The 13,265-nt window shown below is 52.8% G+C and overlaps 1 protein-coding gene across 1 annotated transcript in view; it reads right to left on the bottom strand.

Moving 5' to 3' along the window:
- Positions 1–4,651, bottom strand: part of MS4A15 (membrane-spanning 4-domains, subfamily A, member 15) — an 8,239-nt gene extending 3,588 nt beyond the window's left edge. Inside the window, exons 1-3 of the mRNA XM_010844718.1 lie at positions 4,427–4,651; positions 1,254–1,376; positions 494–550 (exon numbers count right to left, since the gene is read on the bottom strand). Coding sequence (XP_010843020.1) covers positions 494–550; positions 1,254–1,376; positions 4,427–4,651 — 405 coding nt within the window. The remainder of the gene's footprint in view (positions 1–493; positions 551–1,253; positions 1,377–4,426) is intronic.
- Positions 4,652–13,265: the final 8,614 nt, after the last annotated feature.

The following is a 13,265-nucleotide window of genomic DNA, read 5'->3' as shown; positions in this document are numbered from 1 at the left end:
ATCACCCGCAGAAGGCATGGAGCTGTCTGAGATGTCGACCCAGTGCATCTCTAACTTCTCTGTACTTCCCTTCCAAGACTTTTGCCCTGGTCAAGTGGAGTCACACATAGTTTCCACGGTGACCCTGCCCACAGTCCCTCCTTGCATCCTCATGCTCTTCCTTCAGGATTTCTCAATCCTACATGCCCACCAAGGCCCAGCTCAGCCATCTCCTGTTCAGGAGGGCTTTTTGCCTCATCCCTTTCTCTGGGCCATGAGCACTTCATCTGTGGACCCTCACTTTCTGCCTCTTAGGGTATTCTGAAAGTGCGTCTTGGTTTCGTCTCTTCTGTAGGTAGGGCAGGGACTGTGTCTGGCTGTCTGGGTGTTGTCCCATGCCTGGCCTCCAGCAGCCCCCTATGGAGTGCTTGCTGAAGGAGCATCTTTGGAGGCAGAGCAGAGTGGAGCTTGACTGTGGCCCCACCCTCACCCCCGGTCTCCCATTCAGACTTACCAGGCAACTGGTGTGGTTCTTCTCGGCTGCCACTGAGAGGGACCCCGAGATGATGAACTGTGTGGGGAAGTGGGTATCCTAGTGAGGCTTCAGCCAGGACACTGGGCAGGGCACACCATGCCTGGCATTGTCAAGGCCATGGGTATCAGGGAGAGGCCAGCAGCCTCCTGGATGCCACCTTCTTGGCCTCCTGGCCAGGCACTTGGGATCGCTCTGTGAGGGTGTCCCATGGTTACTAGGGGCCCCTGTCCGGGGAACTAGGGCCATGGCTTGCAAGATGAATGTTTTCATTGACATTGTGTCATCGATAGGGAAGGCATTGCTCCTTCAGGCATTCACTCATCTGACATTTCCTGAGCAGCAGGCATGTGGCAAGATCCTAGCAGAGTTGAATAAGACAGACAAGATCTCTGCCCTCATGAGGCTTCTATTCTAATTTGGGAAGATGGACGCTTAGCAAATAAACAATCAAAACACTTTGAAGTTTGAAGGAAGGAAGCCGGGTAACTACAGGTGTTTAGTGTCCTTAGCCCCTGCCTTCATCTCCTTCATTCCATCCTCTTTTGGGGGGAGCAGGCTAAGCTCTATTCTGGGAGCTTTTCACACACGGGAGTGGGGTCTCAGTCAGGTCATGATTAGGATTTGTGGTTGAGAGTTAGATTTAGGCTCAGGCCCCCACCCAGGAGCAGCTGTGCCCAGGAGAATGTGGTGGAGGGTGAGCCTGGGCACAGCCCCCCGCCCAGATGGCCCAGGCACTCACGCAGGCTCCTCCCCAGAAGGGGACGCCGCCTTCGATGAAGAGCATCCCCACATGGCCGCGGCGGACCATGAGCAGCACGCCGCCAAAGCCCAGGTGGATAAGGCCGATGAGAATCTGGACGGTCTGCGGGGAGCGGACGGCGGCTCAGCCAGGCGGGCGCGGCGGGCTCCACACCGCCCCCTGCCGGCCGCAGAGGAGAGCGTGCAGGGCCCTGCAGTCCCGCTTTGAACCTTCAGCAACTCGGAAATCAACTCAGATTCCCTTCTTTTAAGGAGACATCATTATAACAACTGTGAAAGACACGGTATTTTAAGATGGAAAGCCAGTTCCCCACAGCTTTCAGGACCCACCCTTCTGTTTCCATGTCTCCACGGGTTTGCCTTTTGTTCTGACCAGGTCTCAAGCATACTGTGTTGCTACTTGGTTTCTTAGCCCTCGTGTCAATGGCTCATCATTCCCTGCGCTGACTGCCTCACCGCTTCCTTCCTTGTGCCCCTGCAGCCTGCGCAAATATCTCCTTGGGTGTTTTTCTCATTGGAGTGTCATTGGTGCATCCCAGTCACGTGCAGGAGCTGCTGCCTACCAGCTGGACTCAGGACTTAGGTTTTATATTGATTAATCAATTAATTAAAGGAGTGGTTTCCCAGCACCCCACTGATTCATTCTCAGAAGCGGGATGGTTTTCCCAAGGATGAGAGCAATGTGGGCTTCTGGTTCATGCTGCCACGTTTCTTTCTAAGTGGGTTGTTTGTTTTTTTTTCCTGTTTTTTTGTTTGTTTTAAAGTATTTATTTATTTGGCTGCTTTGAGTCTTGGTTGAGGCATGCAGGATCCTTCATCACGCAGCATGGATTCTGTAGTTGGAGCATGCAGGCTGCAAAGCGCACAAGCCTCAGTCATTGTGGCAGGCAGGCTGTGGGATCTTACTTCCCCGACCAGGAATTGATCCCTTGTCCACTTGCCTTTCAAGGCAGATTCTTAACCACTGGACCACCAGGGAAGTCCCTGTTTTCCGAATGGTTCTGGTAACAACTGAATCTGAGTGGAAAGGGACATTGACGGCTGCTGAATTCAGCCTCTGTCTAATCCAGGTGGTGGTGGTGGTTCAGTCACTAAGTCGTATCCAACTCTTGTGACCCCATGTACTATAGCCCGCCAGGCTCCTCTGTCCATGGAATTCTCCAGGCAAGAATACTGGAGTGGGTTGCCATTTCCTTCTCCAGGGGATCTTCCCAACCCAGGAATCAAACCTGGGTCTCCTGCATTACAGGCATATTCTTCACCGACGGAGCTACAAGGGAAGATCCTAATCCAGGAACCCTATCCATCTCCTGACTTCTAAATGGACTCCCTTAGTGATGAGGTGCTCACTGTGGTCCATATATGGGCAGTTCAGGCTGTAGAATCTATCTTAGGATCATGTGCTATATATATGTATGTCTTCCTAACACAAGAGCCAAGCATTTGTACATTTAAAGGCGTGACCCCTGGAATCCTCTCTTTCCTTCTCTCTTCAGTCACATGTCTTCCATCTTCTTTGTGCCCTTTATGGGGCATCACGTCCCAGCTGCCAAGGCTGCTCTCCTCCTCCGGTCCTTCCCCTGCTACTGGATCAACACTGCTACTCCAGTTACTCCTCGTAAGACACCGGCTGCCACTTACCAAATGCTGGTCTGCACTAAGTGATGTGCTGGGTGTTTTACAGACATTATCTCTTTTAACCCTAATGTGATGAGGTAGGTATCCTAAAATTATTATCCTGATTTCAGAAAGGAGGAAGTTGAGGAAAATGAGGTTCAGAGATATTCAGTAATTTGTGCGAGGTCTCCCAGCTAGGAAGTGGAAAACCAACTAACTCCAAAGCCAGTATTCTCCCTGGCTGACACTCCCTAGAACCTATATGTAGCTTCTCCTTTTTATATTTTTCAGCAATTTGCATTTGTCTCAGCAAAGCCCTTTGGGGGTCATTGTTTCTCAGAGTCTGGTCTGAGATTTCCAGTCTCCAGCAATGGATCCACCATCTTTGTCCACTGCTTCTAGTCCATTCCTGCCCCAGTGGAGCTGGTGTAGCCTTTAGGCTCCTAAGTTCCAGCATATTCAAGCCCGAGCCTTGGGCCAGCGACTTAGCGTTGATGAGCCTAAGCTCTCTAATCTGTCCATTGGGAACTATGATCCCTGTCTCACAAGTGGTGATAAGACCCTAAGGAGACAATGAGTGCAAATTCCTTGGCCCAGTGTGCACAACTCTCGGGGGCACTCAGTAAATGAGAGTTGTCATCATTGTGGTCATCACCACCATCATCAATTAAACTATGTTTTCATCTTCCACTAGGACAAACTGAGGCCAAGGGACAGGCTGAAGACACTCCGCATGTAATATATAGATAAATATGTGTATCTATCTATCTGTCTATTTACTGTCCCTCCAAGAGATCAATATCTCAAGGCCATCTGAGGTTGGACTGTCAGCTCTGCAGGAGCCAAGAGCTAGCCCTGGCTACCACTTCAGCTTCATCTCATCTCCCTCCTTCCTCTGCTTATTACCTTCCAGCCATGCCCACCTTCTATTTTGTCTTTGAACAAGCCACCTCAGGGCCTCTGCACTTGCTGTTTCCTCTACCTGATGAGCCAGTCTCTGTCCCCTCACTTGGCTGGCTTCAGCCCAGCATCTAGATTATTAGCTACAATGTCATCTCCCCAGACAGAACTCTCTGTCCATCTTTGCTAGTGTTGCCCCTCCCCCATGGTCATTTTTTAACCTCACTGCCTTATTTGGAGTTATCTTAGTCATTTGTTCACTGGTTTACTCTCTGTCAGCTCTGCAGAATGGTCCTTGTCTGCCTGGTGCATGGCTGCATCCTGAAGTCCTCACTAAGCATCTACCAATTGCTGCCCTGGTGGCTGAGACAGTAAAGAATCCACCTGCAATGCAGGAGACCTGGGTTTGATCCCTAGATTGGGAAGATCCCCTGGAAGAGGGCATGGCAACCCACTCCAGTATTCTTGACTGGAGAATCCCCATGGACAGAGGAGCCTGGCAAGCTGCAGTCCATAGGGTCGCAAAGAGTCAGACACGACTGAGCGACTAAGTGTAGCACAGTATCTGCAAGGTGCATGAGTGCTCCGTCCTTGCCCAGCACCTATGCCCCAGGTGGTCAGAGAGGTTGTTCTTACCCCCAAGGCCTTGGGCTCTCCGGTCAGGAATGTCTCCCCGGGCCGCAGGTCTGGTGGCTGGGTGACGCGTGGTGTCTGCGCCCCCAGCGGCGGCTCCTCGTACTGCATGATCCCTGGAGGCTGGCACAGGGAGGTGGGCAGGATGGCGGGGGGCGAGCGGAGGCCGCTGGCGTTGCTGGGTGGGATGACGACAAACACCCCATTGCTGGAGGGAGCCGTGGACATCGTGCTCAGAGAGCCTGGGAGACTGAGGCTCCAGAAATAATAATGATAGTGATGATGGTTACATATTTGCATAAGAGATTATCAGTTTATCAACAACCTGCCTTTCTACCCCTGTTCACTGCAGTCCCCAGAGGCTGGCACCAAAATCTCTGCTCAGTGAAGAAGGGAAGCTTCCCTCAGGGAAGTAAAGGGATGTCAGAGGTCAAGGTGAAGCAAGGCCAAGGTTTGACCCAGTCTTTTTGACCCTAGAAACCACATTCTCCATCTCTGCTATTATTACATGGAAAGGACCTTTAGGAGGAACATGCATTTAAATTGCCTCCTTTGCCCAGAGAGGGCAAGTGACTTACTCAAGGACACACAGCTAATGCAAGCCAGAGCTGAGCATCTCTGTACAGGGGACTGGAGCTCACCCACCACTTCCTGTCCCTTAGCCCAGGGCTAATGAGCTTGTGTAAATTATCCCCTTGGGTGATTTCCTGCTGTGGGAGCCTTCCTCTTGGCCACCTAAGCAATCACCATTATCCTAGACAAGCCACGCATGGATTATGGAAACTTTATGCATAGCTGGCCTGAGCAAATGCTTTGGGGAAAACCACCCAACTGTCAGTAGATGGACCAACAGAGGGATGAACCTACAAGATTATACAATGAAATGAAGAACAGGCATCCTTCTCATTGGCATTAATTGGTTCAGCACATGACTTTGCAGATAGAAGCTGGGACTTGAATCCTGGCCCCTCTGGGTATCGGGAAACCTGGAGGCAAGATGGCCACCTGCCCCAGCCTCAGTTTCCTTATCTGTAAAGTGGGGATAATAACACTGAGAGATAATCTCGTAGGGTTTGGTGTGAACTAAAATAACACACAACCTTGAGAAAAGCCATCCTTCAGAGTCTAACCATGACTAGGGGTCAGGCACAAGGTCCATGCCCTCAAGGAGCCTTGTGTCTGGTGGGAGGAGCAAGAGAAGCTTGTAATTCAGCCCAACAGATGATGACAGCATTGACTGAGCACCAAGCTCAGGGCTGGGAGTAGGAAGAAGAATTAATAAGGCATGTCCCTTGGGATGGACAGGTGCACACTGCTGTATTTAAAATGGATAACCAACAAGGACCTACTATATAGCACAGAGAACTCTGCTCAGCATTGTGTGGCAACCCGGAAGGGAGGAGAGTTTGGGAAGGAGGGATACTTGTATATGTATGGCTGAGTCCCTTTGCTGAGCACCTGAAACTATCACAATACTGTTAGTTAATCAGCTATACCCCAATACAGAATAAAAAGTTTTTAAAAAAAAGAACGTCCTGTCTTCAGACTCTAGCAACATAGAGCAGGGCTCTGCTAGGACAGGGTGCTGGTGGAGGTGGGAACTGATTCCACCTCATTGGTTGTGAGCTCATTCGTGTCTTCAGGGAGGACACAGACCTGAAACTCGGGTCCTCAGAGGCGGCTATTCTGCTCTCACCTCCCTACCAATGTTCCTTCCCTTTTCTCTTTCTCTCATCTTCCATCTTTTTCTTTCCCTGCCTACTGGCCTTTTCCCTCTTCACCAGACGTATTCGAGAAGAGTAGGCGACTGCTGAGGATGTGAAAGAGTCCCTGGTCTGGCAGTCCAAGCACATGGGACCAGAGTGAGATGCTGGGAGATGGAGGATCTGGGCTGAAGAAATCCCCTCCTGCCCCAGGAGTCTTTGCTTCTTGAGGTGTGAATAATGAACGTTTAAGTCCTCATCTCATTCTAAGGAAGAGAAAGCATGGATGGTTAGCTCTGCTTAGAGATGCTTCCCTGATGGTTCAGCAGTTAAAGAATCTTCCTGCAATACAGGAGACACAGGGGACACGGGTTCAATCCTGTGTGGGGAAGATCCCCTGGAGAAGGAAATAGCAACTACTCCAGTATTCTTGCCTGAAAAACCCCATGGCCAGGGGATCCTGGTGGGCTTCAGTCCAATGGGTCTCAAAGAGTTGGACATGACAGTGACGAAGCACAGCACAGAGATGAGGAACTAGAGGTTCAGAGAGGGTGACTGTGTCTCCCATGGTCACACAGCACCTCAGTATTGAAGAACTGGGGTAGGTCTGGACTCTGGTCTCCTGGTAGAAGGACTGTTGTATTGATGGGAGGCATTCACTCCTGCGTTCAAGTCCTGCCTTTGTCAGAGTAGGGGATCAATCCTGTACTCCACTCTTTGGAATACTAGTTCTAAAATGCTTGGAATAAAAGTTAATTTAAAATATACAACTATACTCCAATATAAATTAATAAAAAATAAATAAAATACTTGGAGTCCACAGAGGAGTGAATTACCAATCAATGGGGCCTGAGTTTGCCAACTTTCTACTTCCTCATGCAAGTTCATTTAAAGAAATCACTCACGTTCTCACCATCACCTGGAAAGGATATTTAGCACCAGAGAGGGAGGAAGGGCATAATTTTAGAATAAAAGGACAAAACCTTTAGGTGGAACACATTTAACTCAGTGCTGCTTTGCCTGTAGAGTTGTCATTTCATCAGGGACAAGGCTCACTGGTGGCTCAGATGGTAAAGAACCCTCCTGCAACACGGGAGACCCGGGTTTGACCCCTGACTCAGCAAGATCCCCTGGAGAAGGGAATGGCAACCCACTCCAGTATTTTCGCCTGGAGAATTCCATGGACAGAGGAGCCTGGCGGGCTACATTCCATGGGGTCGCAAACAGTCGGACACAACCGAGTGACTAACACTTTCAACGTAGGTGAAAACCGTGCCTGAGACCCATGGCAATTTGGAGCGTATCTGAACACTCTCTGGGGTCCCAAGAAACAGCACCATGACCTACACCCTTCCTGGGCTCTCCGAGGGGGGCCAGAGCGGCCTCAGAAGGGAGCACAAGTGTAATTAACGACATCTCTCCCAAGGTGGGTGGTGAGAAACCTGCTTAAACTGAGACCTCACTCCCCGTTAGATGAAAAGAAAACACCTACAAAAATAGGCTCTCAGCTGATGTCGCGGGTTAAGAGGCAATGAAAGTGTCACAGAGCTCCTGAGACTTGAAATCTCTCTCTACTCACCCCTCTGAAGCTGCCATCAGCACATCAGGCCAGGGACCACCGTTCTGTTGGGTTCCAGGGGCCACCTGGCCCATGCCCCTAAGTATGTGCCACCCAAAAAGAGACTCTATTTTCCTTGTGAATGAATGTGAATGAATCAGTCACCTTGCTGTAAACCCTGATGCACGTGTGTCAGGGACAGGCAGGTGGAAAAGATTCAAAGACATGATCCCCTGTATCCAGGAGCTTACCAGATACCCACCAGGGGAATGGCCGCCTGGGACACAGGAAATACCCAAACATCAACAAGGCATAATATGAGGGGCTGCACAGCCTTCTCAGAGAAGGCAATGGCACCCCATTCCAGTACTCTTGCCTGGAAAATCCCATGGGTAGAGGAGCCTGGTAGGCTTCAGTCCATGGGATCGCTAAAAGTTGAACACGACTGAGCGACTTCACTTTCACTTTTCATTTTCATGCATTGGAGAAGGAAATGGCAACCCACTCCAGTATTCTTGCCTGGAGAATCCCAGGGATGGCGGAGCCTGGTGGGCTGCCATCTATGGAGTCGCACAGAGTTGGACACGACGGAAGTGACTTAGTAGCAGCAGCAGCAGTAGCACAGCCTTCTGCAGTTTATGGAGTCCTCATGTGTATGGGAACCAAGGACCCTTATAACAGCCCCTGAGGTCAGTGTTAATCAGCCCATTTTGCAGGCCAGTAAACTGAGGGCCAGGGCTTCCCTGGTGGCTCAGTCAGTAAGAATCCACCTGCAATGCAGGAGACCCAGGTTCAATCTCTTTGTCCGGAAGATCCCTTGGAGGAGGGCATGGCAACCCACTTCAGTATTCTTGCCTGGATAATCCCATGGACAGAGGAGCCTGGCGAGCTACAGTCCATGGTGTCGCAAGAGTCAGACACAACTTAGTGACTAAGCCATCACCAAACTGAGGGTCAGAAATTGTGCAGTCAAATGGCCCAGGCCATGGGCCTTGAAATTGGACATAATTGTCAGAGATGTTAAAACAAAAGTTTCAGCTGAGTTCAGATACTGGAGTGAGCTGTGCCACAGATGACCCGGTAGAACTTGTCAAAAAGCAGGTGGTCGTGAACCTCCTGGGTGACTTTGCCACCTTTGCCTATATGGCTGGGAATGGAGACTGAGAGTGGATTTTGGAGAGATTATTTAGAGTGATCTGAGTCTAAATACAGGGGAAGGGAAGTTTTTCTGTTCACCTTGAGACAAAAGGAAGGGGCTGGCTTTATGGACACTTGGAGAAATTGATATGCAGTCCTGCATTTTGGACCTCCTGTGATTCTGAGTTGAGGGAGAGGTTTTGGGGAGAGATACACAGGAGAGAGAACCACGCCCCCCCCCCCAGTGATGAGGGGGCACATCCAGAGACCTGGTAAAACACCTCTGCAGAGAAACCAGCTCAAATACTGCCAGCCTCAAAGGAGGGCGGTGGGTGCTTGCAAGAGCAGCAGCTAGTTCCCCTGTCCCTTCAAATCCTCCCTCTGTCATCTGGCCCTGGAGAAACTGCAGTCAACTAGCTGGGGGGAGGGGAAGCTGGTGGGAAAGCGAGTGGGGGGGTCCTCCAGGTCCTCTTCTCACCTGCCGTGTGCTGGGCTGAGAATCCTGGTGCGCCAAACCTCCTTGTGACCTAACAGATCAGACCCTCCAGTGACCAAATCGGGGCTGTTTGCCTCATGTGAGAGCAGCTAGAAGAGCACAGTGACCATCCCAGTTTCGATCTCACATAGTTGCTGTGAGTTTTAAAGAAACAGTGCCTGCCTCGCACCCAGCACAGTGCCTGGCATGTAGGGGGCAACCAGTGCTTCTAGTCTCTGTTGCTGATAACATCCGTATGAAGTAGGTACTATTACCATTTTGCCAATGAAGAAATTGAGCTCAGAGATGTTAAGTGATAATAATCACCGTCCAGTGAATTATTCTTTGTGAGCCTCAGTTTCTCCATCTGTAAAATGGGTCCCTAAAAATCCCTTTTGGTGCTCAAGCCCTGCTCCTGTGGAACCTGGGGTGAGGTGAACTGTCCTCTCCCTGCGGGCTTCTCTCCAGGACCTTCATGGGCAGGCAAAGACACAAATAACTCCGGAGAGGGGGCTTATTACCTGTTGTTTTAAACATAAGCAAGGTGACCTGCCCAGGGTCACATGGTCAAGATAAGGGATGGAGCTGGAATGTAAACCTAGGTCTTCTCACTCTACCTCCTGCTCTTTCCCAGTTCCCTGAGGCCCCTCCGATGTGGGGGCCACACTGTTGGGACACAGAGCTGCACAGAGAGCCCGAGGACACTGACTCCACTGGCTTCCGTCCCCAGAGCCAAGGTGCCCTGGTCCTACGCTGATTCATGGACCCACCACCTCTGACTGGGCCAACTCCACCTCTCAGCTGCCTGGACTTGTGAGTGTCTCTGAGCATCGACTTTACTCACGAGGCGCCAGAAGCAGTTTTGTTCATTCACAGTGACAGCAGCTGGGAAGGGGAGGTGTTACCAGCTGGAGGAGAGAGGCTCGTGATGAAAGGCAAAGAGCACATCTGGAAGGGGGGGCGCTGCACATCTGGGAGGGGGTAGATTTGCCGAGTGGCTGAGATCTCAGGCCCCAGGGGGAAGAATCCAGTCTATCCTTCTGCCTGCTCTATCAGCTGCAGGCCCTGGGGCAAGTTACCTAACCTCTTTGGGTCTCAGTTTCCCCATCTGTCAAGTGGGTGACTGTGATGTTGGTGGGAGGTGCTTGAGTCTTCCAAGGATGCCCCATCTACTCCCACCCCACCCCACACCGTGCGGCCTCCTGGCCCCACCTCTGTGTCAAACGGGTATAAATTGGTCCCTTCTCTCTAACTCTGAGCCTGTGGTGTCAGGCTGGCAGGAAGCTACTGGGCTTCTCCAATCCCAGCCCATTCAGGACGGGTCAGGCCTGCTCTGCTGTCCCAGAGATGATGCTGTCAGATGCACACACGTGTTGGAGGAGGGCAGGCCTCCCCCCACCCCTACTGCCTGGCCCCTCTGAAGGTTTCCACTATGCTCTGCTGCCTGCTCTGCATCAAGAGCCTGGAGGACAGCCCCTTCCCCTTGCTGGGCCTCTGTTTCCTCATCTGTAAAAGAGAGGCGAGATAATATTTGCCCCTAAGCCCCTTGCCAGCTCAGGATCTGCCAGGTCCTTCTCTTTCCTTGGAGAAGGGAGGGACAGGGTTGGAATCACCTTTCAGCCTGCCTGAGGGGAGGAGTGGGGGTTGGGGTAAGGAGGGAGAGGGTGAGGAAAGGACGGGGAGGGTGGGGGAGAGTGGTGAAAGCTGAGAGGAGGATTCCGGTTCCCTGAGATGACGGTTGGGGGCCCAAGGTCTCGCGATACCCGAGTCTTCTCAGTGACTGGCTTTGAGGAGAGAAGACCCATGCCCTTTCTTTAGCCCAACACCTGGCCGTGGTCCTGAGCTGAGGGTCCCCATCAAAGGGAGGCCAGGAATTCAGAGGCCTGGGAGCTGTCCTGCCCACTTAGTGCCGGGTGGGGAAAGACCAGGGTCACCACCGTCTCTGCTCAGTGGTCTCCTTCTCTCTACTTGCCTGGCGTTTGGCATGCCACTGCCCCGGGTCCTCCGTCACACCTCATGTCTCCTATCTCGTCCCAGGTTCCCTGTCTCGTCCCAAGTCCCTTGTCTCACCCCAGGTTCCCGGTCTCGTCCCAGGTCCCCTATCTTGCCCCAGGTCCCTGTCTCATCCCAGGTCCCCTGTCACACCCCAGGTCCCCTGTCACACCCCAGGTCCCCTGTCTCGCCCCAGGTCCCCTGTCTCGTCCCAGGTCCCCTATCTTGCCCCAGGTCCCTGTCTCATCCCAGGTCCCCTGTCACACCCCACCTCCCCTGTCACATCTCAGGTCCCCCGACTCGCCCCAGGTCCCTGTCTCGTCCCAGGTCCCCTGTCACACCCCACCTCCCCTGTCTTGCCTCAGGTCCCCTGTCTCGTCCCAGGTCCCTGTCTCGTCCCAGGTCCCCTGTCACACCCCAGGTCCCCTGTCTCGCCCCAGGTCCCCTGTCTCACCCCAGGTCCCTGTCTCGTCCCAGGTCCCCTGTCTCATCCCAGGTCCCCTATCTTGCCCCAGGTCCCTGTCTCGTTCCAGGTCCCCTGTCTCACCCCACCTCCCCTGTCTCACACCTCCCGTGTCTCGCCCCAGGTCCCTGTCTCGCCCCAGGTCCCTGTCTCGCCCCAAGTCCCCAATTCGTCCCAGGTCCCCTGTCACACCCCATGTCCCCTGTCTTGCCCCAGGGACTGGCCTGGGCCTTGCTCCTAGAAGGGCAGGAGTACTCACCCGGCCGTCACCGCCGCCTTGCCCACTGCTGCCTGCTCCCCGCTGCCTCTGCTCTCCGGCTGCCCCTCCTGAGTTCACACATGTTTGTGTGAAAGCCTTGCTATTCGTGTGGGGCTTGGAAATCTTCTGCTGTGAGCTGCCGCCTCTGGGAAGTTCTCAAGTCCCTCCCGGCTCTGCAGCCTCACCCATCCGGCCTGACCACCCAGGGCCCCAGGAAGCTGCTGCTGGGAGCATGGGCTCCTGGGAGCAGGGCCCCTACGGGCATCGGCTCCTTCCCTCAATGTTCAGAGGGGAGACTAGGCCTGGAGGGGCCAGTGGCCTGCTGGGGTCCCACTGTGAGTGTCAGAGCCAGGACCTAGTCCACAGGGGTCCCCATCAGCCTCCACCCTCTTCCTGCTCAGGATGGGGGAAGACTGAGAGTTACCTGGAGGAGGCGGCCTGACTTCTTCCAGCTGAACTTGTCTGACGTTGGCGGAGAGGGGCCAGGTAGTCGGTCCCCCGCTTTCCCATGGCAGAGCACAGAATGTGTGATTGTAGGAGTGAATGTGAGCAGGTATGAGTACATGTGTGTGAGGGCATGGGCACAGGGAATTTGTGTGAGTGTACTTGAGCTTGTGAAAGCGTGTGTGTGTATGAGTGCATGCATGTGAACATGTGTAGGCATGCATAAGTGCCGGTGTATGAGTGTGGGTATATGTGAGTGTCTGTGAGCATGTGACCATGTGTGCAGGTGTGACTGTGGTGTGTGAGTATGTGGGGGTGTGAACTTGTGTGAGGGTGTTTGAATGTGTTAGCATGTGTGACCGTGAGTGTGCATGTCCACAGAGTGGTCGTGAGTGTGCATGTCCACAGAGTGGTATTCGAGTGGTTTGGGTGCAGAGAATTTGTGCACCAGTTTCTAGATTCAAGTTCTCATCAAAATAGCCCCTGTGACCTCTGGGCACAATCAGGGAGATGGTGTCGGGGTGGACTGGAAGGGCAGGGCCCTGGCCGGCTCTCAGCTTAGCCAGGGATAGGACAGTCTGATTGCAGAAATGGGCCTGGTTCTCTTTCCCTCTGTGTATCCACACCTCCTGCAGCTACAACAGGAGTCTAGTTCCCCAAACCCTTGGATCCAGGCTGCCTTGGGTGCAGCGTAAGTGGCCAGTGCCAGCGCTGACCTGAGGCCTCAGGAGGTGCCACCTGCTTCTGTTCTCTTCAGGAAACCAGCACCTGCCCCGCAGCATGTCCTGGACAGCCTGCTGGAGGATGAGAG

The sequence above is a fragment of the Bison bison genome, unplaced genomic scaffold (assembly GCF_000754665.1).
Source record: "Bison bison bison isolate TAMUID 2011002044 unplaced genomic scaffold, Bison_UMD1.0 scf7180017864205, whole genome shotgun sequence".
NCBI lineage: Eukaryota > Metazoa > Chordata > Mammalia > Artiodactyla > Bovidae > Bison > Bison bison.
This window is presented reverse-complemented; position numbering and strand designations above follow the sequence as displayed.